This window comes from Choloepus didactylus, chromosome 10, assembly GCF_015220235.1.
Source record: "Choloepus didactylus isolate mChoDid1 chromosome 10, mChoDid1.pri, whole genome shotgun sequence".
In the NCBI taxonomy this organism is placed as follows: Eukaryota; Metazoa; Chordata; class Mammalia; order Pilosa; family Megalonychidae; genus Choloepus; species Choloepus didactylus.
The window spans coordinates 94298622-94324250 of NC_051316.1; the positions used below are offsets into that span (position 1 = coordinate 94298622).

The 25629-nt window shown below is 47.3% G+C and overlaps 1 protein-coding gene across 11 annotated transcripts in view; it reads right to left on the reverse strand.

Annotated features, from left to right (window-relative positions):
- Window positions 1-25629, reverse strand: part of RALGPS1 (Ral GEF with PH domain and SH3 binding motif 1) — a 427751-nt gene that overhangs the window by 10584 nt on the left and 391538 nt on the right. For 9 of the 11 annotated variants that reach the window (XM_037798268.1, XM_037798267.1, XM_037798269.1 and 6 more), the window contains 6 exons: window positions 18746-18872; window positions 17378-17535; window positions 14925-14976; window positions 3493-3576; window positions 1821-1926; window positions 1-93 (listed from right to left, as the gene is read on the reverse strand). In XM_037798268.1, the coding sequence (XP_037654196.1) occupies window positions 1-93; window positions 1821-1926; window positions 3493-3576; window positions 14925-14976; window positions 17378-17535; window positions 18746-18872 (620 nt within the window). The remainder of the gene's footprint in view (window positions 94-1820; window positions 1927-3492; window positions 3577-14924; window positions 14977-17377; window positions 17536-18745; window positions 18873-25629) is intronic. The other 2 variants (XM_037798276.1, XM_037798266.1) reach the window with 1 other exon arrangement.

Below are 25629 nucleotides of genomic sequence, written 5' to 3' on the forward strand. Positions count from 1 at the left end.
ATGTTTTCTGTCTGTACCCCGCAAGGACTTGGCTCCATAATACAGGAGGGTAGATCCTGAGAGTATGACCCAGTACCTGGTCCACGAGGAAAGCTGCAGAGGAAGGGGAGGCAGAGTGACAATAAAATACAGCAAATGGTGGGGCCGAGGTCCCCCCTGGCTGCCTGATTATGGACGCAGCCATGAGGGTGGAAGGATGCCACCCTCCCAGCAATGCCAGCGCAGACCTCCTCTCTTTGCTTCTCAATGCCACCTCCACCCAGTACCTAAAGGAGGGGAGATCTTTTTCTCATCAGTGCCTCTGAGCTCATTACCCTGTAATGCTCACTTCCCTTTCTCACTCCTTTACTTGGACAGCCTTTCTTTTTTTCACCTTGTTTGAAGGCAGGGCCAGGACATAATTCCTGTGTGTGCAGGTGACCTGGGCCCAAGAATGTCCTGGGGAAAATATTTTAAAAACATGGACATGAAATGCCATAGCCTAGAAGAACCGTAATGTCAGTGACAGTGTGCTCTGATTGACAACACTTTTACAGGCCTTTATGGCTAGAAGTGGGGAAACCTGACACAGCAAAGCTGCAGGCATTGTTTCCGTTTCTCTTGAAGTGAAGACTGGAATTCCCTGTTCAAGGGGTTCAGCTCTGTGGTTTGAGGAAAATCACTTGAATGGGATTTTCGGTTCTGCAAAGGTAGAGCAAATATCTTATCCTGGAAGGAATCTACAAGGAGCAAACTGCTCTTCATTAAAATGTACAAAGCTGTCTTCCAAATGGTAAAAGTAGTGGCTTTCAGAGTTTTTGCCTGACACCCACAGGAAGAAGTTCATTTTGTATCACAACCCCATAGGTACATGCATGAAACAATACTTAACTTTATTATGTGTAATGAACTCTGTATTTTCTATTCCATTTTATTCTATTAAAAATACTGACCATTAACCACTGAACTGATTTTGTCACTCACTACTGAGTCAACCAGCATTTAGGAAAACACTGCTTTAAGGAAACTGCCTCGCTCTGGCCTCGGGATGACAGGGGCCTGGGCTCTGGAGAAGGGAGAGAAGTAGGCAGGTCTTCACAACAGGGCAGGAGGCCAGTTCAGGACCCCACATTGCAGGGTGCTCAGGTTACAGAGTATGATCCAGGGCAGGGGTGAAGACTCTCCTCCTCACTCATGGATCACCTGGCACCTGAAGTTAGGAGGCTTTGAGAGCATGTGGGGGTACAAAGAGCCCTGGAATCTTCATAATGGGCAAGCAGGGGCAGAGCAGGAGAGAGAGCAGAGCAAATCTGCTTGGAGATACATACAGCTCATAGCAAGTTTGCAGGATAACTTGACATGGATGCCCAGAAATAACTGAGAGGCCTTTTCAAGGACCATGTCCCTGCCATGGGTCCAGGGTGGGTGATCCAGGGGATAGTGGTAGAGCCTGAAAGGCTTCCTGATTCATTGTCCCTGTCCCTTCTGCCACTGGTTTTAGGATGCTGCTGGGGGAGTGAGGGACTCAGCATCTGGGGTACACCACCCAGCAGTAGCCCAGCAGAATTGTTCTAGGGCACTCAGGCCTCCTGAGGCTGGGCTGACCCTTTCAGGGGGCAGTATCCACCCTAACTCTTGCCCTTTAGATAATCACCACAGCTTCTGTCACGTGACATTCTCACGGAGTTCTCTAGGGGCTCAGCACTATTTATCCCTATTTACAGATGTGGAAACTGAGGGCTTTGCCCCCACCATAACAGAGCCAGGACTGGAACACTTTGGAGTCCAGGCCCCTCACTGCTGCCCATGTTGCCTCTGGACAGATGTGTATCTGCACTTACCGCGGGCTTACGTCCTTCTTTGAGCAGGGTTTTCCTTCTCAGAGGGCCCTCCATGGTGGGTACTGCTGCTGAGTTCCCCAGAGAACAGATGCATGGGCCGGTGGGGCTGAAGGGAGACCACCAGTCAGACATTGCCCAGGAGGAGCTGAGGTCACGACATACCCTCTTACTCATGGGGATCCATGTCCCTGAGTCAGCCAGTGGTCCCCAGTGCGGAGTCCAAGAGGCTCCCACAGAACCAAACTGCTGGAGCAAGGCCAGGGAGGGAAGCTCCAAGGCCACAGAAGAACATGAAGGGAAGGTAGCCCTAGGTTTACCCACAACCAAGAACTTTTACCTCTTTTGTCCTTCTGAGGGCTGCAAAGCTTTAGGCTTGGTGAACAAGTTCCCCATTACCTAAGCCACTTCAGAAATGCCCCTCACCTTATCCTGACCAATACTTTTACCATGGCTTCCTCCCTGCCTTCCTGGGCTTGTGCCTCTGGGCTTCAGGGGCAGATAGAGCCTCTACACCTGAGAATCTTGGGGCCTATGCAGCCCCAAGCTCTGGCTGCCCCTCCTTCTGGTGTTGGCAGGAGCCTTGGAAGAACAGCCAAGATGCGGGAGAGGGGGGAGGGGGTGGTGGCATGGAGGCCCCATAAGCCACCATTCCCCATACCTTCTCCCCTGGAGCTCTTCTCTCACCCCCTTTCATACAGATTTGGGTGCCATCTATAGGCAAAAGCATCCAAATACATCACCAGCCTAGACCTCCACAGGCTGGCTGTCCCACAGGCACCTCCACTCCACAAGTCCCTCATTCATTTCAGTGCCTTCCTCCAAGCCTGCTCTTCCTCCCCGTCCTTGTAGACAGCACCACCATCTAATGTGCTGCTTGAGCCAGAAACCTGGGCATTTTCTACCCTCTTACCTCCTGAAATCTAATCAATCCCAAGGAGGTACTGATCCCAAATATGTCCCAAATATGTCTTGACAGTCCATCTCAGCCATCCCATCACCCCAACCTTAGGCCAGAATTTGATCTCTCCTTTGAACAACTGCAGACTGTTCTCTGGTCTCTCTGGACCACAACTGCTTTCCTCCTGTGCACTCTCCACACAGGGCCAGGATGACCAGGTCACGCCACCACTCCTCCCCGCCCCTTCCCACCCCTCCCACGTCAAACCCCTCTGGTAGCTTCCCAGTGGTTTTAATGTAAGGGTTACTGTTCTTTTCCTTGTGCTGGATGTGGCTCCAGCCCACCTCTTCAGCCTCATCCTGTGTTCCTGTGCCCTCCTTGTTTCTTACAACACTTTGTTTCATCATTGAATCACTTATTCCTGCCACATGCCCCCATAGGCTTCCCTTTGGCTGGGAACACTCTTATGGCCCCTCCTCCCTTTCTATTATTTGGCTAATTCCTATCATTCCAGTCTCTTTTTAAGGGAGGCCTTCCCTGACTTCCCTAACAAAGTGAGTTTTCCCTCTCATCCTTTCTAAAGTACCCCATACCTCCTCTCTAGGGCAATTAGTGCCTCTGTAATTGTTTAGCTTCTGTCTCTCCTGTAGCAGTAGCCTCATGGAAGCAGAGACTGTATCTGTCTCATTCAGCAGCCTCTATCACAGTGTTTGACACACAACAAGCATCTTATAACTATTTGTTGAATAAATGAACGAATGAATAAATTAATACCTGTAGATGCAGCTCCGGGTTCTGGGAGAATTCCGAACTGGAACTCGCCAGTTGGGCCCCAGTGTGGCATAGAGACGGCCCCTGCTTCAGAGGGAAAGGATTGCATTTTAGCAACAGGATAGAAAGAACAGATACTTCTGAAGGAGGCAAGAGCATCTCAAACTATGTGGTCATTAGCTCAGGAAGCCCTGCAGTGCAAACCTCCCCCACCCAGCTCCCCAGCCTCCTTTGGACACACTGCATGCACATCTGGAGTAGCCAGGTGAGTGAACAAATGCCCCTACCTCCTGTCCCAGTCTGTGAAAGTCTCCAAATCTCCAGTAATTATTTGCTTAATTTATTATTGACTGTACATCCATTTTCCAATGTCAAGGGGATAACTAAAATACAGGCAAGCCCACTTACCACAGTGTGGCGATGTTTAATAGAAAATGTCCTATAACCCATACATTCCATGTAAGTCCAAATTAAAAGTGCAAATAGATACTGCATTGTGGGCAATCTTGCATGTTGGGCTTAGCGGGTATGTGCAGCATCACCATTCACCAGGATGCAATTGAATTCCTCTGCTACATCTTCTCCACCAGACAGCCTCTGTTGCTGGTTCCAGTGAATCCCCTGAAAACTTACTCTATGACTTGCCACAGCCATCCAAGAGTTCATACTCCAGGATGTCTCCATGGGCTGCCTGTTTGGCTTTTCTTTCACTGTAATTCCCCTGCAGTGAACCTTTCCAAAAGGAAAAAGGTATAGGAAACGCTACCTATTTGGGGAAAGGCTTTCATCTTTCTCTCTCCTCTCTCAGCAGAATCGCTTCCTGTGTCCGTGTGGTCCTCCAAACTTCTCCCCACCCCTGAGCTTTAACCTTCCTTGCCCACTGGCCAAACAATGATTTAACACAATTTATGAAGTCAGACAAGGCCCAGACTTCAAGTGTATCCAGACTTCCTTCACAAATGTTCCCTCTCCTGCCAGCCCTAGGTTGCTGCATACTGCCCTGTCACCAGACACATCTAGGTGGTATGAAGATGCCCTTACTCACTGCAGCAGGGGTATCGTATCCTAAGTGAGCCCAGGAGCCTCTGAGAGGAACCTGTGTCACTCCTTATCCCTCCATCTTCTTCCCAAGAAGGAACTGTTCTTGATGATCCTCTTGGGTCCACTGTCCAGGGGCTGTGCTCAGGGCTGGTGGGAGTCTGGTGGTCATCTAGGACGACTCTCTAGGACCCTCTCTTTCTGTCCCATCAGTAACTCCTCTTTTGGTGATGAAATGCCACAGTATGTGCTCAGCTCCCCAAGTCTTCAAATGTGATGGGTCTCAGCTCTTTCTCCAGTGACGGCAGACAGTCACACTTTGACCCCCTCCCACCTCCACCATGAGTTGTGGCAGAGAGGGGAAAGGCCCCTGGTATGTCCACCTCCCAGCCCACTGGCCGAACTGCCTCCTCCTTCCCTTCTCTTCAGGAAAGTAGGTGGAAATGCAGTGAGTGAATGTGACATTATATGGATAATAAATCTGCTCTAATTTATACAAAAGTAAAACACATGCTTCAGTACTTTCAGCATTCCTAGTTAACATTTGTCAAGCATCATACAACTGAATGTGACACCACATGTTCACAATCCTATGCTTAAGCAGTGTTGCTCAGGGGGACCTGGACCAGGCTGCCTCCAGGGTTACTTCTCTCCCCAGCCAAAACAGATTCCCTACGAGTCAGGGAGAGTCTGACAGTGAACTTTTCTGTGGTGACATCCCTTGTGGCTTGGTGGGCTGCTTCAGAGGATGTCTCTTCTTCATCTGATCCAGATTTCCACTCTGAGTACTACCTGTTTGGAGCTGGATCCTCTGGTCTCTTCTCCTCCACCTTTCTTATCATGAGCCTTTTTCTCCCTGGTACCCCAGGGAAATTTGTGATAGTGGAACATCAGGAATAACCACTATTTACTCAGGACAATGCAGTCAGTGCTGCTACTTTCATTCCATCATCACTCTGACCTTTTTGAGATAGTCCGTGACTGCACATTTAACAGAAATGAAATTTGTCAAAGGAAAGCTTTAAGCACCTTCCAACCAGTCATACTCTTCCTAAATGAGTGGGCTGTTCTGAAATGCACTGGACAGGTGGGGAATTGCAGGGACCCCATGCATTAGGGGGGAATCACAGATGGACCGAGGAGTTACTGAGTGCTCATAAGCACCAGGCTCTTACATTTATCATCTCACTGAAGCTTTAAGCACTATCATCAACCCCATATGAGGAAATTGAGGCTCAGTGATGGGAAGCTACCTGGCCGTGGCATGAGCCTAGTGAGCCAGGATTTGAATCCAGGTCTGTCTGACCCTATAGCCCTCTTAATCACACCATAAGATGCTGCCTTTCAGGGTGGAGGGAGACACAGAGGTGTCCCCTGTGGCCGGATCTTGCATAGGGAGCCGTCAGAAAACCTTGTGGGCTATGTTCCATGTTTGGTAGCAGCACCTTGTGGGTGGCCTCCCTGGCATTCTACTCTCAGAGGTACCAGCACTTTTAGGTATCTGCCTGCAGCTTAAACTAAACAATTTTTTCTGTGTCTATGAGACTGAGTGGCCACAAATTCTTAGGCCCAAGGATCTCCTGGGGTGGAGACACCTCCCAGGTCCCTGGCTCCTTGGCTCCTCTGATGGTATATTCTTCTGGTGGTTTTGGTTGCCTGGCACTTAAGAGGAACTGCCATTTATCACCTGCTTACCATATGTCAACTAAGTGCTTTCAAACCCAAATCCTCCTAGCCCTGTGAGGGGGTGCTGTTCTCCCATCCTGTTTTAGGTGAGGAAACTGAAGCTCATGGAGGTGAAGTCACTTGTCCCATCACACTGGCCTGCTATTGGAGATGGAGATTTAAGTGCTCACAAAGGGCAGCTTTCTTGCCAGTGAGAGCCAAGTGTTTGTGTCAGTCTAGCTGCTCCAAGGCTGTGGAAGTCAAAGGGAACTCTCCCTGGAGGCTTGGGGAGTAACCTTGGCCTTGAAGAGCAGCGTAATGGTGAACTTTCCCCCGCAGGCCATCATTTAGGAGAAGTAAGGTTGGGGGTTGTGGTGTCCCAGACCTCCCTCCCAGGATGAGCAGAGCTGGAGGCAGGATTTCGACGGTACGGGGCATCTCTGGCTGGGCCTGGAAAGCCTAGCACCAGCACAGAGGAGCCAGAATCTTCAGGTACTGGAAAGCTGCAGAGACATCCAGGGTCCAGATAATTCAATCACTTCCTTGCTTTGAGAAGATTTGTTATTTGGATGTTCAGGGCCAGAAAATGCAAAATGGACAGTAGTATCTGGTGAACCCAGAAATCATAGGATTTCCCTGACTGATATGGTGGATACCACCCCAGAATCACGAACATCTTTCTCAGCATCATGATGGGAACATGTGGGGCTGAACACAGAATGTGTTCCAGGAATGCCATTTCATTGATGCCATTTTTGTCCTCTTGGGGATGGATGAAGGCTTGCCCAGACCAGGAGCTCATGGGAAGTCAGGACTGGGGAGGATGTAGGCTGGCACCAGGTAGAATACCTTAGTTCCACAGGGTATACAAGATGATGATGATGGTAGTGGGGTGATGGTAATGATGGGTGCCAGGCAATGTGCTAAGCAGTATTTGATTATCATCTCATATAAACACATGGCATTATGAGATAGGTAATATCATTATCCCTGGCATATAGATTAGGAATCTGAGGCTTAGAAAGGTCAAATAAGTTGCCCAAGATCACAATGCTAGGAAGAGGAAGAGTGGACGGTGCTACTGAGGCAGAATCAGCCAGGGTACTGCTTGGGCCAACAGCATCATAGAGCATTCAGACTAGCCAACGCAGGTCTGAAAGGCCATCTTCCCCTCAGTAGTTTTCAAGATATCTTAGGGATCAAAATTCTTAACACTTGAGTCCCTATTGCTGGTCTAAAAGGTTGGGGAGCAAGGAGAAGTTTGGGATAATAATTACTTTGAGGTCTTAGTAATCATAGTCTTAGCACATGTAGGAATACCACTTTTTTGTCTCAAGAGTACCAGCTCCCTGGGAGGGGTGTACCTGTGGAAGGATCTGTTTATCAGCAAGTAGCCATCTACACCAGTGAGCCCTTGAAGGAAAGCCAGTCTCATTAGGCCATGGCTTGGTCCTAGACACATTCTGATGCTTTACCTCAACTGCAGGCAGGAAGCTGCCACCCTGAGTTCTGCTGGGCTGTCAGATTACTTTCCCAGCAGTACTTTTAGAAGGGTCTGTATTGCCTGTGATCTGCCCACCCTTCTCTGGGAAATGTCCCTGATTCACTCAGTGGGTCCTTAGGAGCCATGTTTATACTGCATGCCCCCATCCTTCTGATAGCTGAATGGACAGGACAATGCCTGATTCGAGCCAGGTCAATCAGATTTTCTCTTCTGGCAACTAGGAACCAGATCTGAGAGACCGAAAGTCAGGCTCTGTGGCTGGGTGAACCTGTAACATGTAAACTTGGGAGTGGAAGGTGACCATCTTCCTCACTGTAGACTGATAAGTCCAGAAAGCTAGTCTGCAGTGAGACAGAAGGGAGTAAAGCAGATAGGCTGAGAGAAGGGTAAACACAAGATGGAGGGAGAATTCCACTCCCTTTCCAGGTCCTGATTCAGTGGGGGTTGTGGGTACTGGACAGAGAAGCTGTTGGCAGAGATTTCTCAGTTGCCCATGAATCAACAGCAGCTGGCGGGCAGGGCCCAGCCCCTTTGTGCCAGGACGCAAGGAAGTGGCACTTCAAGCAAGAGGCACCGGAACCTAGAGGCCCAGCGATCTTTGCCCAGTCTTCTCTCTCAGAGGAGTCTGCTGAATGAGCCTCACTTGCTGGACTTTAATGCTTAGAACTGTGGGAACAACATAAGAGATAGCATCTTTGGGGGAAAATGAAATCAGAAGCTAGGCAAATCATTAAAACTAGGCTGCCACTCAAAGGGGCTGGGCAGAACAAGAGAATCCAGGTAACAAACAACAGGATGGACCTAAAGAAACCAGAGCTAGGGATGGGCAGGTGAGGGACATGAGCTGGGGGGATTTCCTGGCTCTCCATCACAGGTGGGGTGGGGAAGCTGAGACCCTCTGTGTTACCCTGAATACAGCTACTCTCATGGTTGTGGTTCTGTTGGGGCTGAGCCCCTCACCTCACCGATCACCTCTGGAGCTTGGCCTTCCTCTCCCAAAATACCACAGAGTTTGGGGCTTGAGAGGTTCCCTTGTACCCTGGCAAACCTGGGGTATCTACCAGAGTCCTATGATCTCAAGGAAGGAAACAAATTTCTTTAAAAACTCTGATTTTGAAGTAGCAGGCTTGGTACTGTTGCCAAGACTCCACTGTCTTTGTTTTCCTAAGGACTCTGGACAATTCTACCTGCAGAAAAGGTCAAGTAAACCTCATACAGGGCAGAAACAGCATCATCCAATCTCCTGAACATCCTACAGCACCCACAGGGGCCAACTGCCTCCTGCAGTGATGTCTTAAAGGTCTGTACCCACCCCCTCCACCTCCAGTTCAAGGGCTTGCTGGAGACAAACAGGGGCTGGTGGAAATTTGCCTTCATTCCAGTCCATCCATCCTATGATGATGGAATTGCCATTTGGGGAACTTTCTCTTCACCCCAGCCAGTCTAGACCCCTGGATCACTTTCTTGCTGGCAAGAGATACTTACGAGTGAAACTCAATAAAAATCCCAAAATAAGTTCCCCAAATGTAGCAGCTCCATCTGTGTGCTAAGTATTGACTGTTGGTATCTTCATTGCAGAGCTGAAGATCCCAAGGCTCAGAGAAGTTAAGATACATGCTCAAGATCATTGAAGGAGTAAGTGGACCCGAATTTGGCTCACTCCCAGCCCTGCTAGCGGTGCCGGGAGGCCAGACCGTGGTTTTTCACTGCAAAGGTACACTAAGAACTTCAGTGAGCAGGACATGTCATGGAGCTATCTCTCCTGTAGGAGACTCTTAGAGACACTGAGTCCTGGGCCATCGCTCCTGTCCTGGGACATGAATCAGGCCTTACAGTCTCCTCAGGTCCCAGGACCCCTCTCTGTCCCCTCAAGGGTTCACTGTGGTCCTCTTCACCAAATATCCCTGGGTCCCTGCTTAACCATCACCTCTGGCTCAGAAGTCATCCCTGAACTCACAGCCAGACGTGGGTCACCCTGTTGAACACTCCCACTGTGTCCTGTGCATTTTCTTCATGATCCTCTGTGGACCTGGCATTGTTTGTTTATTCTCTGTCCCCTGACTCTGCTGTGAGCTCTGAATAGTTTCTTGCTGTACCCAACCCTCTCCAACAGAAGGAAGAGGACCCTCCTCTGCTTTAAAGAGGGTTGTCACACTTTCCTCTCCATCTCCTCTCCTCTCCCACCAAAGGAACTTCCTCTGACCAACGGGTCCTTCAAGGATCCCTCTGCCTCCGTGTCTTTCTACCCACCCATATTTCAATCCCATCTCTCACACGAGAAGGTCCTTCCACAGAGACTGGCAATGTCAGATCAGAGAAGACAGATGGCTGAATTTTTTCTAAATAACATGGTGACATACTTTCATATTTCACTTCTTAAACAAAACATGCTCAGTAAACATTTCTGCTTATACCTTGTTTAAAAAGGTTAGAATATTTTTTTCTGGTATAAAAGAAATATTTACCTATTCTGGAAAATTTGGAGAATATAGAAAAAAATTAAGGAAAGAAACGCCCAATAATCCTACAATCTAGAGAGAGCCAAGATGGTGATGATATGTCTTTTCATACATACATACATGTTCATCTTAGGATCCATTTTGTTCCTCTTTAAAAAATCTCATTAATTTTTTTTTTAACTTTTAGGATGATATCCTTGCTCTCACCTTAGTGTCAACACTTCCAAAACTTGCTTTCCAAATCAGACATGAAAAAGCACCTATTACCTTTTACTGATATTTCTTGCTAACCCCCTGCCCCGACTTAGTTTCTCAGAAGCCTGAGATTTGCTCAAGGCCAGCCTTAGCACAGCAACCCAGTTTCTACTTTCTAGCTAATTAAGTACCTGTTTAAAATGCCGTTTTAGGGCTGCCTCCCCTACCCCCTTGGGAAAGTAAAACGTTTTGCAGGGCCCTAGCTTTACCTTTGCCCTCACTCCCAGGGTACTGAGGTGAGAAAAGCTACAGGCCAGGGGAAGGTAGGCAGTCTTAAAAGAAGAGCAGACCCACCCTCACCGCTCTCCCCAGAGGCTCCCAGTTATCTGGTTCTTCAGAGCCCTGGCCTGGAACCACCACCCTGCCTTCATTCTGGGCTTCAAAGAGAGGGGAGAGTCCTTAGGGCAGTCTGGGGGCTGAGAAATGCCAGCACCTCCCTGGTTTGGGCTGCTGTGCCCTGGCTCCAGCCCAGCTTCTGCCCCTCTCCACCCCTGCAGGCCCTGTGACCTTGCCAAGGCTGGGATGGAGGAGGGAACAGAAGGATGAAGAGAGTCCCCTTTGCTCCTTGCACCTTCTCCCTACAGTCTCAACAAGAACAGGGGTTAGTGGCCATGATCACCTTTCTGTCTGGCTCACGCCCATGGAGAGCAGTGCAGTGGGTGCACAGGACACAATGGGCTCTCATATGGGTGCTCTTTAGGGGCAATGGCTCCAGGATTGCACTGGGCAGAGCCTGCTCTCTGGCTGTGCCCCAAGGACTGCCTTTGGACCACTGGGGTGAGATGTCCATATGTGTAAACTATAGCAAGGCAAACTTTCAAGACAGGGCAAATGATTCCACCTTTCGCTGAACAGAGGCATAACTAGTGATTAAGATGTGTTCTCAAACCAAGGGAGGTGTGCGTGGTGTGTGCAGGGCGAGGTCCCTAGCCAGGGGCCTCCCTGCCATTCTTCTTCGTATCTGGTTCCATTCCTCTTGTGGCCTGGGCCATGCTTGTCACCAGGGTGGGGAACTGGTGGGCAAGTCATTTGAAGGTTGTGGCCCCTAAGCTCCAGGTCTGTGGAGCAAAGCATTGGCCCCCCAACCCTAGTCAAGGGCCCTGGGGACTAGGAAAGCCAGAAGCCTCTTTCTTTCTCACACCTTCATTCCTCTGGGTGGGGCCCAACCATCTCCTGCACCCTTGGCCTGGGCTCCAAGGCTCAGTCTACTCACCCAAGAGTAATGATGCAGCGAAAGTTGTGTTCTTACAGCACCTGGTAGGAACAGCTGGTGGGAGACTCTGAGTAGGGGAGGCTCTACTTGCCAAAAAGTGATTTGGAGGCTCTTTCTAGGCAGACACCATCCTCTGGGCACAGGCAGGCTGACATCTAGGCTTCCTTGGAAGAGGGAATCTACTCCTTTTATTGAATAGGAGCAATGTGACTTGAGGGAGGCTTAGGGGGTGGAGGGAGGATCCAGAAGAGTGGGGCATTGGATGGAGGAAGATTATGAATAAAGGAGACCCAGATGGCAAAGTGAAGGTTGCTGAATAGTGAGAGAAAACAATCTAGAGTCTAATGAAGATTTTCAAGTTGTTTCACCATGAAGTGTGTGAGGTAAATCCTCTAACTCTCCCACTGAGTTTTCAGTAAAGTCTAGAATGCTTACATGCTTTTGAGGGAGTAGATTCTTTCTGGTAAAAATGAAAAGGGGCTAGTGCAGGATGGAAATGGAGACTGTCCCAGGGCCCCAGGAGCTGTATGCCATGGGAGCAGCTGGCATCTGGATTGTCAGGACTGCCCTGGGTCTGAGAAGGAACTGGAAGAGACATCATAGTCTACTGGTACCTTCCAAAGCAAGGGGCCTTCTGCTCCCATCAGCAAGGAGGGGGTGGGCCAGGAGCTAGGTCCTGAGAGAATGAGAAACAGGACATTCCCTGTGCAGGGCTCTTCCAAAGTTTGCTAGAGGCAGAACTGGGTATCTGGCTATGTAAACAAGCTGCCCAGGAGGCCAGTGCTGGGGATTCCACCCCAAAAGCCTCTACTATAGACATTCAGATGGATAGTAAGTCTAAATAAAAGAGACATAAATAGAAATGCCATAGCTTATGGTGTTCATGACTGCATTAAGTACATTATCATCTTTCCGGAGCAAGGAATTCTCTCTTACCATCCTCTTTCCTTGTATCTCTAATTTCAGTCATGGGTTCTTAGCAGGAACCATATATATTATATCTCCAGTAACTGGTATGGTGCCTGGCAAGGAGTAGCTGCTTTGTAAGCAGCTATTCAATGAATGAAAGAAGGAAGGAAGGAAGGAAGGAAGGAAGGAAGGAAGGAAGGAAGGAAGGAAGGAAGGAAGGAGGGAGGGAGGGAAGGAAGGAGGGAGGGAGGGAGGGAAGGAGGAAGGGAGGAAGGGAGGGAGGAAGGAAGGAAGGAAGGAAGGAAGGAAGGAAGGAAGGAAGGAACAAATGAATAGGTCCAGGTCTGGTTGATATTCAGGATCTTGGCACTTCCCATTTGATGTACCCTCATTGGCCAGTGGCCAGGGGACACGCTGGCTTGTCTTTAAGCCCTCTTTTCTTCAGGGTCTCCTCAGGAGTCCCCTGACTGGTGCTGAGAAAAGCCAAACTTCTGGTCATCAGTTCAGAGGTCTGCCCCTGGTGACTATTTGGCCCTCGTGCCTACTGTTGAGGGTCCCCCCCAAAGCTAGAACAGCTGGACCCATCTGCCTGAAGGTATCTCTGTGTGCCTGAGTACCCCAAATGGGAAGAGAGCAAATGTCTCTCCAGGGGTCCTAGAGCAGAGGCAGAAAGAAAGGGCTGCTGAGGCTCGTGGCACTGTTACCCTTCCTTTCCAGCCTGCCAACTTGGGTTTCACGTAGACAGACAGATAGTCTGCCTGACAAACCCTGCATGATGTAACTGCAGGCCTGACATGGGAGGCCAGTCCCTGCAGGTGTCACAGCTGGTGCCCTTGAAGAGGCTGTGGAGCCCAACGAAGAAGAGGTGGGCTTGGTGGTCAGGAAAACATGGATTTGGGTTAGCTCTGCCACTGGCTAGAACAGTGTGAAGTAGGACAAGTCACTTTGCCTCTCTGTATAAAATGGGGATAATATAAATAGCCACTGTGTAGGAGTGCTAGAGGATTTGGTGAGACAATGCATATAAAGTGCTAAGATAGTGCCTGACAAATGGTGAAAACTCAACAAGTATTGGTTATTATCATATTGCATCCTGCTGCCCTGTGAAGATTTGCTGGGCAGGATTTACATCCTTTTTGGTCATTTTATAATTATGGGGACTGAGGAGGTAGGAAACTTCAGCACCATTGAAGGAGAGTGTATGTGTATGAGCATTTGTGCATATGTGTGAAAGTGTGCATATGTATGTGTGCGATGTGTCTGAGTGTGAATGTGTACACAGATGTAAGAATGTGCAAGGGTGCATATGTGAGTGTGTATCTGTGAATATGCATGTCAGAATATGTGAGAATGTCTATGTGAATGTGTCAGGGTGAGAGTATGTGTGTATGCATGCAAACATGAGAGTGCATACATACGTATGTATGTATGATAAAGTATACATGTGTGCATGTCTGAGAGGTTGTGTGTGTTTATGTGTGAATGTGTTTATGTGTGAATGTGTGTCTGTGTGAGTGTAAGGGCATGTATAACTGTGTGTGTGCGTGCACATGCTTGTATGCAGAGGCCCCGGACACTGGCGGAGGGGCTGCTCTGAAGGAAATTGAAAGCTGCCACTCCCCGACACTCTGTGCCATTGCATTTCTCACCACCTCTCCTCAGACCTCAAGTTACCACGCAGATGCCCTTCACCCTATCCTTGGCACCCCATCTTCCCAGAGCCCACTTTGTGCCTGGCACAGAGAAAGCATCAGTTCATGGAATATGTGCAATTGGTTAATTCCTGAGCATGAGGCCAGATTACTGGGCAGACAGGCTCACTGTGGAGAGCCAAACCCTGGGCTAAGGGACCCAGAGGTTTTGTGCAGCTGCGGTCACTTCACTGTCACCAATGCCTAGCAGGGTGGGTGACCAATTAATGCATGTAGGGATCCCAGGGAAAGGCCTGGGGCCATGTGGGTGCAACACTCTCACATCCCACCAGGCGGAGCCACATGCCCATCTCAAGACTAGGCTGATTCTCTGGCTTCTGGTTTTGAAAATCCACATTTCAGCCCAAATCTGCTCCAATGTCTCCTGCTGCTCCACTGGAGGATGAGGGCATTGGCCTCAGGCTCCTGGGCTGGCTCTTGGCTCAGATGATGAGTAGGGCAGCTTAGAGCCTGGGGGCTGGGATCCCTCCCCATGCAAAATGCCCATTCTGCGTTCCCTCCCTCTTTCCTAGGCGCCCAAGGTTGAGATCAGGGACCACAAAACAGCCCTCCCTTGGGGCTGGACCAGTGGGGTGGGGTAGAGTGGAGGTTGCAGGTCCCTGCCCGGAGGGCGTCTTCAGCTTCCTTGGGCCCTGAGCACCTCCCCTGTGAGGGAGGTGCTAAGAAGAGGCCACACTCACCTTTCCAGCCCTGAAGACATCTCTTCACTAAACTCTGAGCTCTCACTACTGCCTGGAAAAGGAACACAGATCAATGAGCATGGCGGCCTTGCAGAAGAGGTGCTGACCCTGGAAGGGCCTGTTTGCCTGGGTCCCCAGGCCCAGGCCCCAAACTCCACAGAGGTGCAGGAGAAACAGTCTCCTATCTCTCGGGCCATCAGTGTGACTCGAGCTTTTGCTGCTGCTCTAACTCTCTGCTCTGGGAGAGTTGAAAGAACCATCTAGTCCCACACAAACTGTCCCCAGGTGGGTCATCCTCTCTCTTCCCATTACCCTCCTGAAGGCTGTAGCCAGCTGCCCACTGGCCTGTTGGGGTCTGTGTCCTCAGGTTTCTGTCTCAGCCTGCCCTGGCCCCACCACTGCTTCCCTTTCTGGCCCAAGGAAGCCAGCAGAAGCACAGGCCTCACCTAGTGAGGACAGAGGCAACAATAACACTTCCCTCCCCAAGGGTCAGGGGCTTGACTGGACGCTGGTCACAGTGCAGCCACCCACCACCCAAGCCTCAAGTGAGGGCCCCTTCAGGCCCCTAACCAGCAGAGACAGAGAGGCATGACCCCACCATTTAAATGGCTGCCCTCCTCTTTCCCCCAGGCTTGCCCCGTTAGGGTTGACTGGGCCTTCCTCCTTCTCAGGGGCTCTCTGAGGACTAGCTCTGCCCAGGGACAGCAATGTGTGGTGTCTTTGTACCCTCCCTTAGGCCTCAGAGACTCCCTGGTGTGGTGCTCTTTGCCTGGGCTGCCCTCGGGCACTGAGGCTGAGCAGTGGGAAAGGGGAGAGGGAGGAGGCCTTGAAATCAGTGTGAGCAATGCTCCTTATTACAGGATGGAGAAGACCAGCTCAGCTCCAAAAAGTACACGTGCACACACAGAAACTTACTCCAGGGCTTTCAGCTCCAAACAGAAAAATATTTTGAGTTTCCTGACTTGAGGAGCCAAGAACCAAACAACCTTGTGATCTCCAGCCTGGCTACTGGACAGCATCTGACTCAGTTTTCTGTCTCAGAAATAGCAGGCCCTGCACTCAGGCGCAGCACAGAAAGTTTCCTGGATGTTTCCACATGTTTCCTGCCCAGCTGAATGCTGTTGGGCTGGCATTTCCCAGAGTAGGTTCCTCAGAACCTCAGTCCCATAGGAGGCTCCAAGAAAAAAGGTTTCATGGCCACAGTGTAGGAACGCTGCAGACTCTAATGCCTTCTTGGAGGATGCATAATGCACACCAGCATATTAAAGTCTCTGAGAAGAAACCTGCTTATCTTTGTTTAGCCTAGCCTTTTGCAAACACATTGAACCCAGAACTCTCCTTCCTAGGCACACCCATGAGCTATGAGATGCATTGTCTTGAGTTGTTGTATACCCCTGACTGGGTCCAAATAGGATGACCTCTTCTAAGGACAGAAGCCCAACAAGGAACTTGCTTGTCACAGACTTAAAAGGGGTGAAAGACAGCTACCCCCTGGAATGGTATTGTCCATGGCTTCTGAGACTGGCCTAATTTCACAAGGACATGGGGCACGAGATCCCTGCCTGTTCCCTCCCCACTCCCATCCCCCCAGGCTCCTGGACCCTTCATCCTACCAGATCAAAGTCCCTATTTGGCAACTATCTAACCTACCATCAGCCCTGGGAGGAGTCTCTGTTAAGGGAAGCACATAGACACACAGACATACAGACTGCAGAAGCACAGACACAACTGAAAGGGAACAGCTATTAGAGACTGCAACTGGCTGTTGGCAATAGTGATTGCATGGTGTCTACCTGCCCTCAGGTAACCTGGGGATTGTAGGGCGACAGGTCTGTGAGCAGAGCTCAGTGCCAGCCTGAGTCCTAACTTCCACTTCGCCCTGCCCCCGCATGATTTCTGTCCCGTCCATTGATAGGAGCACTGTTTCTGGCTGAAGCTCAGAGATGCAATTTCATCCTTGAAGATCAACTTTCCATCCTCCCTATTTCTGGCTTCTCAGTGTAAAGACAAGTACACAGGTGAGAAGCTGGTGGCTTCTTAGCCTACTCACTGCTGTCCTGAAGCAGCTTCCACTGCCTTCCTCTGCAGGACCCTGGGGCTTGAGGGTTCCCAGGGACAGCAGCCCCCCGGTGGCATAGGCCAGGCTTTAGGAGCTGCCAACCAGTGACAACTGGTCTCAGAAGTGTCTCTGGCTGCTCCTTCCACCTGCCTGCCGCACACTGCTGCTACAAACAGGACAAGAACAAACCCTAGTCCATGGAGCTAGAAAGGGAAGAATTCCCTGGCTGTGGGCTCTTCCTGCAGGAAGCCTTCTCTGTGGGGAAGGAGGTGCCACTGGGTTCCCCACAGTGATGGCACTACCGGGCATTGCACAACGACACAGAGATAGACATGGAGCACACACTGGGCCCGTGGGCCCACCCGCCTGCTGTGTGTAAGCCAGAGCCGCTTACCTAGGGAGAGTCCATTGGTGATGGCAGAGGAGGAGGTGAGGGTGAGGCCCCTGCGGGGGCTGCGGGACTCTAGGACACTGTCATCCAGTAGGTGCCTTGCTTTCTCCGATGGGAATGTCGCACTTTTACTCTCAACTACACTCAACTGACACATCATACTGGAAAATGGAAAGGAAGAAAGAAGGCAAAGCTCCTTATCTATGGAGTAACAGTGGTTATGCCTGCTTTGGGGTCCTGAGCAGATAGTGCAGCTGCAGGAAAAAGACCTCCACCCAGAACCACACTGCAAGTCCTGGCTCTGCCACTATCTCATGGCGTGACCTTGGGCAAATTACATCTTTCTGAGCTTCAGTTTCTCCGACTATAATAGTACTTGCCCTGACTGTCTCCCAGGTCGATTCTAAGGCTCAAGTGAGCAGATGGTGGGACTGCGCTTGTGAGCAATGGCGGCCATGCAAATGAAGGGGCAGCAAAACCCAATGGTCACCAGGCCTGCTTGTGGAGTCACACACACCTAGTCCAAATCCTTGCTCCAACGCTTACTCACCAAAAGGTAAGGCACTCCACCTTATTGAACCTTATTGGAATTATTCTCAAAATGTATAAATAATAGAACCTACCTCAGAGGCCTGCATGAGAATACAACAAGATAATTCTTGACAGGCATGTAGTAGAGTATCTAGCACAGAGTAAGTGCTGAATGCTGCTGGGAGAGAAACCACCTCTCTCCTCCAGCCTGTGAGCATCTCCAGGGCCAGCCTGGGTTGGGCTGAGGCTTGTGCCTTAGTGGTGGAGGGAGGGAAGGAGAGAAAGGAAGGAGGGATAGACCGATGTGTTAAGTAGCTCTCTAACAATGCTGAGGACCCATGCATGCCTATGAGGTATCGGCCCCACAGGGTTGGGCAGGTCAGCAGGTTCGCTCTCTGCAGGCCTTCTCCAGCAATTGGCAAGCAAGAGTCTCTGAGCCCACACACTGGCAGGCACCATGAGATACCTAACACTGACCTGAATAACAGTCACTTGGTATCCACTGGACTCTAGGGATCTTCACAAAAGAGTCACTGAGTTTGGGCAAACTTTCTGGAATTGCACTGTTGCCTTCTGCCCTTGCATTCTTCCTTCCCTGGCTACCAAACCTGTAATACCTGTCAACAGTATGTAGACTGTGCTGCCACAGCTGCCCTTCAGTTCTGCCCTGAGCCCGTGCCAGCCTCAGGAGAGAGTACCAACTGGATACCAAGTCAACAATTCCCAGCATGGGGTGAGGGAAAGACCCAGTTGGCAAGTATTTCCCAGCATCCCTTGAGGCCACACCCCTAAGTTCAGTGCAATCTAGAGCCCTTGGAGAGGACTTGCTTGGTCACCCACTTGTTGCCCAGGCTGTGGCTCTTCCTGTGTCTTGGGACCGGGGGTGTTGGGAGGCTGCCAGTGACAGATGCATCAGGACAGGTGGGCCTCCGGCTGAACCTTGCAGAACTGGAGCCAGCAGAGGGGCCTGTGAACAGAGGAGAGACAAAGAGCAATGATGGGGGTTATGGTGGCAGAGCTGTGGAGGCTCAGAGGCAGAAGGCTCCTAGTTTGGGGTGAGGCACCTGGCCTGGTGGCAGTCACAGACTGAGCCCCATGGCTTCCTACTCATTAGATACTCATTAGATACTGACACTGCCACGCCCCCCAGGACTGACAGCTCTGTTAGGATGACTATGTATCTCACTGCACATCATATCATGTCCATTGACCAGGCAGCCCTGCTGGCTAATATAGAGCCAAAGGGAAAATGCTATGGATGGATGTGCAGATCAGCAGCCTGTCTCCCTTTTCCCCATAGCATGACTTACCCAAGGCTGTCTAGTTGGTAAGTTAGTTAAAGTTGAGGCTTAAAAGTACATCTTCTGACTCCAAGTCTAGTGCCTTTACCCCTGTGCCTTCATATAGTAGTCACTTTCTGTCCTTCACCTATTCATTCAACAAAGAGGGACTGAGAACTTACTGGGGAAGGTAGCAATTTACTGAGTCACAGCTCAATTAGATAGGCAGTAATTTAGGTCCCAATTCTGTCAGTTACTAGTTAGGTGACCATGGACAGGTTACTTATCTTATTCCTGCAGCCTCAGTTTCCTTATCTGAAAAGTGGGAATAATTAAACCCACAATGTAGGTTTTTGGAGGTAATGAATATAGAGACTTTCATAGTTTAGCACTCATACTTTTTTATGATGATTATTACTATGTCTCCCTTGGCCCCAGTAAAGTCATTAGAGCCAAGGGAGTTAGGGAGTCACAAAATCCCACTGAGTATAACATGCAGAGACTGAAGCAGAAGTCCACAAATCCTTCATGTGGGCCGTATCTGCAGCTGTATTTTGAGGGATGTGGCCCTGACCACTGCTGCATTTGTTAGTTGCATGGCTTGAGCAGTGAGATCTTTAAGGGAGGTGACTCCAGCTGCTAGCCCAGCCCAGGAGCTGCTGCCTGGCCATGCTTAGGAACTTTCCTAGGGACTGTGAGGCCTCAGGTCCATCCAGAGCGCTAGATCCTCCACCACACAATCCCAGTAGATCCACAAATTACTCAAGGGTTTCCATGTCCTCCAGCCTACTTGAGCCATTCTTATATTAATGTCCAAAAAATTGACACCTGTAAACTGTAGGCTGGAAGCTCTGTAAGCCTGTAAACTCCTAGTTCCCTTTCTGTTGAATGATCAGGTAAAGGACAGAAAATGCTGAATGAAGGCATGGGGGTAAGGGCACTGGACTTGGAGTCAAAAGACATACTTTTAAGCTTCAACTCTACCGTCTACCCACTGGGTGGCCCCGAGTAAGTCCAGCCCCCTTCTGAGATGTCTGATGATTCACCAGGCAGGGGAACTTACACAAACTTTAGCTCCTGATTCTTGCTCCCGGCTGAATTTTCACTTCCCACTAGTCGTCTCACCTCCTGCTATGCCCTCTCCATACCCCACACTTCACACACACCTTCTTCTTCATTTCCCTGAGGTCTACCCATCAATCCTTTCCTCAGGCCTTGGTCAACATTTTCCATTGTTGCCCTGAACAACCATTCCCAAACATCTCCTCTCTCTTTAAGCTGAGCTGCTTGCTCAGCTCATAGACCTCTTCCCCCACCCCTTTTTTTGTGGGCTTAGCATCCCTTTTACAACCATTAAGTTTCACAAGAGCAAGCCTTGAGACTGAGGGCTTGACTTATAAAGTGGGGAGTTCCTGAGTTCACATAGCATATGTTATGTTTACGATAGTCCATCCATATCTCACATTATCATCACTTAGTTATACAATCCTCATCACTCTCCATTTTAAACAATTCTCATGACCCAAAACATCCCTCAGTTCTTGTCAGCTCTTAATTATTGTCCCTAGTATTTGTGTGTGGTGCCAGTAAGGTATTCCTATTAATTATACTCCCTATATTCCTATTATAGTATGTAATAGGTAGAATTTCCCATAAACCCTTCTGTTTGCAACTCTCTGTGCTAGTGTCATACCTTAGCATTATATCATGCAAGCACCTATCTATATTTGTGGTGCTGGTCTGTGGGATATATACCTTTAAAAGCCTTTCAATCCTATTCGCCTTCAATACAGCCCTGATACTTATAATCCCATTAATAAACAATCATCACCCCTATCCATTCCCATACCTTTCAATTCACCACCATTAACATATCTGAACATATTAGATTATCATTACCCCTCACTAGCTTCTGTCTGTCACTAGGTCCCCAATATTCTACATTATAAGACATTGATTTTACATTGTTCAGAGAGTTCATAGAAGTGGTAACATACAATATCTCTCCTTTTGTGTCTGACTTATTTCACTCAGCATTATATCTTCAAGGTTCATCCATGTTGCCATATGTTTCAGGACCTTGTTGCTTCTTACTGCTGCATAGTATTCCATCATATGTATATACCACTTTTTGTTTATCCACATATCTGTTGAAGGACACTTGGATTGCTTCCATCTCTTGGCAATTATGAACGAAGCCACTATGAACATTGGTGTACAAATGTCTGTTCATGTCACTGCTTTCAACTCTTCTGGGTATATACCGAGAAGTAGAATTGCCAGATCATAGGGTAATTCAATATCTAGTTTTCTGAGAAACCACCAAACTGTCTTCTACAGCAGCAGTGAATAAGAGTTCCAATTTCTCCACATCCTTTCCAGCATTTGTAGTTTACTGTTTGTTTGATCGCAGCCATTCTTATTGGTGTGAGATGATATCTCGTTGTGGTCTTGATTTGCATCTCCCTAATAGCTAGTGAAGATGAACATTTTTTCATGTGTCTTTTAGCTATTTGCGTTTCCTCTTCAGAGAAATGTCTTTTTATATCTTTTGCCCATTTTATAATTCGACTGTCTGTAGTATTGTCGTTGAGTTGTAGGATTTCTTTATATATGCAAGATATCAGTCTCTTATCATGGTTTCCAAATATTTTCTCCCATTGTATTGGCTGCCTCTTCACCTTTTTGACAAATTCCTTTGAGGTACAGAAGCTTCTGCTTTTGAGGAATTCCCATTTATCTATTTTTTCATTTGTTGCTTGTGCTTTGGGTGTGAGGTCTAAGAAGCGAACTCCTAATACTTAGGTGTTAAAGATGTTTCCCTACATTATCTTCTAGGAGTTTTATGGTACTGTCTTTTAAATTGAGGTCTTTGATCCACTTTGAGTTAATTTTTTATAGGGTGTGAGGTAGGGGTCCTGTTTCATTCTTTTGGTTATGGCTATCCAGTTTCCCCAGCCCCATTTGTAGAGAGACTGTTCTGTCTCAGTTCTGTGGATTTGGGGGCCTTATCAAAAATCAGTTGACCATATATCTGGGGGTCTATGTCCAAACTCTCAATTTGATTCCATTGATCAATATGTCTATCTTTATGCCAATACCATGCTGTTTTGACCAGTGCAGCTTTATGGTAGGCTTCAAAGTCTGGAAGTGTAAATCCTCCCACTTCATTCTTCTTTTTTAAGATGCTTTTGGCAATTTGAATCCCCTTTCCCTTCCAAATAAATTTGATAACTAACTTTTCCAAGTCTGCAAATTAGGTTGTTGGAATTTTGACTGGAATTGCATTGAATGTGTAGCTCAGTTTGGGTAGAACTGACATCTTAACAATGTTTAGTCTCCCTATCCTTGAGCATGGAATATTTTGCCACCTATTTAGGTTGTTTTTAATTTTTTTTAGTAAAATTTTGTAATTGTCCGTGTAGAGGTCTTTCACGTCCTTGGTTAAGTCTATTCCTAGGTGCGTGATTTTCTTAGTTGCTATTGTGAATGGATTTTTTTTTTTTTTTTTTGATTGCCTCTTCAGTTAGGTCATTACCAGTGTATAAGAACATTACTGACTTATGTGCATTAATTTTATATTCCACTACACTGCTGAATTTTTTTATTTGCTCAAGTAGCTTTTTTGTCAAATTCTCAGGATTTTCCAAATATAAGATCATATCATCTGCAAATAATGACAGTTTTACTTCTTCCTTTCTAATTTGGATACCTTTTATATCTTTGTCTTGGCAAATTGCTCTGGCTAGAATTTCTAGCACAATGTTGAATAATAGAGGTAACAATGGGCATCACTGTCTGGTTCCTGATCTTAGGGGGAAGGCTTTCAGCCTCTCACCATTGAGTACTATGCTGGCTGTGGGTTCTTCATAATGCCCTTGCTCCGGTTTGCTAATGCTGCTGTTTTGCAAAGCACCAAAAATGGATTGGCTTTTATAAAGGGGGCTTATTTGGTTACAAAGTTGCAGTCTTAAGGCCATAAAGTGTCCAAAGTAAAGCATCAACAATAGGGTACTTTCACTGAAGGAAGGCCATTGGCATCCAGAAAATCTCTGTCAGCTGGGAAGGCACAGGCACGTGGCTGGTATCTGCTCCAAGGTTCTGGTTTAAAAATGGCTTTCTCCCAGGACGTTTCTCTCTAGGTGTCTGGCAGTATTCTCTTAGTTTCTCCCATGTAAACTCTGGAGTAGCAAAAGTCTGTTTTCAATGACCATCTTCAAAATATCTCTGTTGGCTGCAGCTCCTCCTTCTGTCTGTGAACTTTTTTATAGGACTCCAATAATTAAATTAAGACCCACCCTGAACGGGTGTAGTAACACCTCCATGGAAATTATCCAATCAAAAGTCTTGCCCACAGTTGACTGAGACACATCTCCATGGAAACACTCAATCAAAGGATTCCAACCTAATCAACAGTAATACATCTGCCCCCACAAGACTGCCTCAGAAACATGGCATTTTGGGGGACATAATACATTCAAACCGGCACAGCTCTTTATCATATTCAGGAAGGATCCCTCAATTCCTACCTTCTGAAGTGTTTTTGTCAAAAAGGGATGTTGAATTTTGTCAAATGGTTTTTCGGCATCTATTGAGATGATTATTTGATTTTTCCCTTTCGATTTGTTAATGTGTTGAATTAGATTAATTGATTTTCTTATGTTGAACCACCCTTGCATGCCAGGAATGAACCCCACTTGGTTGTGGTGTATAATTCTTTTAATGTAACTTTGGACTCGATTTGCAAGTATTCTGTTTAGGATTTTTCCATCTATATTTGTTAGGGAGACTGGCCCATAGTTTTCCTTTTTTTGTAGTTTCTTTATCTGGTTTTGGTATCAAAGTGATATTAGTTTCACAGAATGTGTTAGGTAGTGTTCCTTTTTACTCAATTTTTTGAAAGAGTTTGAGCAGGAATGGTGTAAATTCTTCTGGAAAGTTTGATAAAATTCCCCTGTGAAGCCATCTGGTCCTGGGCTTTTATGTGTAGGTAGATTTTTGATGACTGATTGGATCTCTTTGCTTGTGATTGGTTTGTTGAGGTCTTCTATTTCTTCTTGGGTCAATCTAAGTTATTCATGTGTTTCCAGGAAATTGTTCATTTCCTCTAAATTGTCTAGCTTGTTGGCATATAGTTGTTCATAGTATCCTCTTATGCTTTTTATTATGTCTTTGGGATCCACTGTAATTATCCCCTTTTCATTTCTGATTCTGCTTATTTAGGTCTTCTCTGTTTTTGACTTTGTCAGTCTAAGGGTCTGTCAATCTTTTTGTTCTTCTCAAAGAATCAACTTTGATTTTATTTATTCTACTTTTTTTTTCTCCAGTTCATTTATTTCTGCTTTAATCTTTGTTATTTCTTTTCTTTTACTTGCTTTAGGGTTAGGTTGCTGATCATTCTCTAGCCTCTTCAGTTGTTCAGTTAGGTCTTTAGTTTTAGCTCTTTCTTGCTTTTTCATTTATGCATTTAGAGCTATAAATTTCCCTCTCAGCACTGCCTTCGCTGCATCCTGCAGGTTTTGATATGTTGTGTTCTCATTTTCATTTGTCTCCAGATATTACCAATTTCTCTTGCAATTTTTTCTTTGACCCACTGGTTGTTTAGGAGCGTGTTGTTTAACCTTCATATATTTGTGAAAGATCTGGTACTTGGTGGTTATTGATTTCTAGTTGCATTCCATTATGGTCAGAGAATGTGCTTTGAATAATTTCAATCTTTATAAATTTATTAAGACTTGTTTTGTGCCCCAGCTTATGATCTATCCTGGACAGTGTTTCATGGGCACTAGAGAAGGATGTATATCCTGGTACTTTGGGGTGTCACGATCTATATATGTCTGTTAAGTCTAATTCATTTATCATATTGTTTAGGTTCTCAATTTCCTTATTGGTCCTCTGTCTAGGTGTTCTGTCTTAGAAGAGAATGGTGTATTAGTCTCCCGCTATTATTGTAGATGTGTTTAATCCTCCCTTTAGTTTAGCCAGTGTTTGTCTTATGTATTTTGGAGTCCTAGATTGGGTGCATAAACATTTATGATTGTCATTTCTTCTTGGTTAATTGTCCCTTTTATTAGTTTATTGTGTCCTTCTTTGCTTCTTATGACATCTCTGCATTTAAAGTCTATTTTGTCCAATATTAGTATAGCTACCCCAGCTTTCTTTTGGTTGCAGTTTGCATAGTATATTTTTTCCCATTCTTTCACTTGTAGTCTCTTTGTGATGCAAGGTCTAAGATGTAAATAACATATTGATGGGTCATACTTTTTAATCATTCTACCAGTTTAATCGATTCACAAGTTTAATTCATTCACATTCAAAGTTATTACTGTGAAGGGAGTTCTTGAATCAGCCATCTTATCCTTTGCTTTTTAGTCATTAGATCTATTGTTTTTTGTTTTTTTTTCTTTCTCTCTTTTTTTTTTTTACCCTTTAAATTACCCTTAT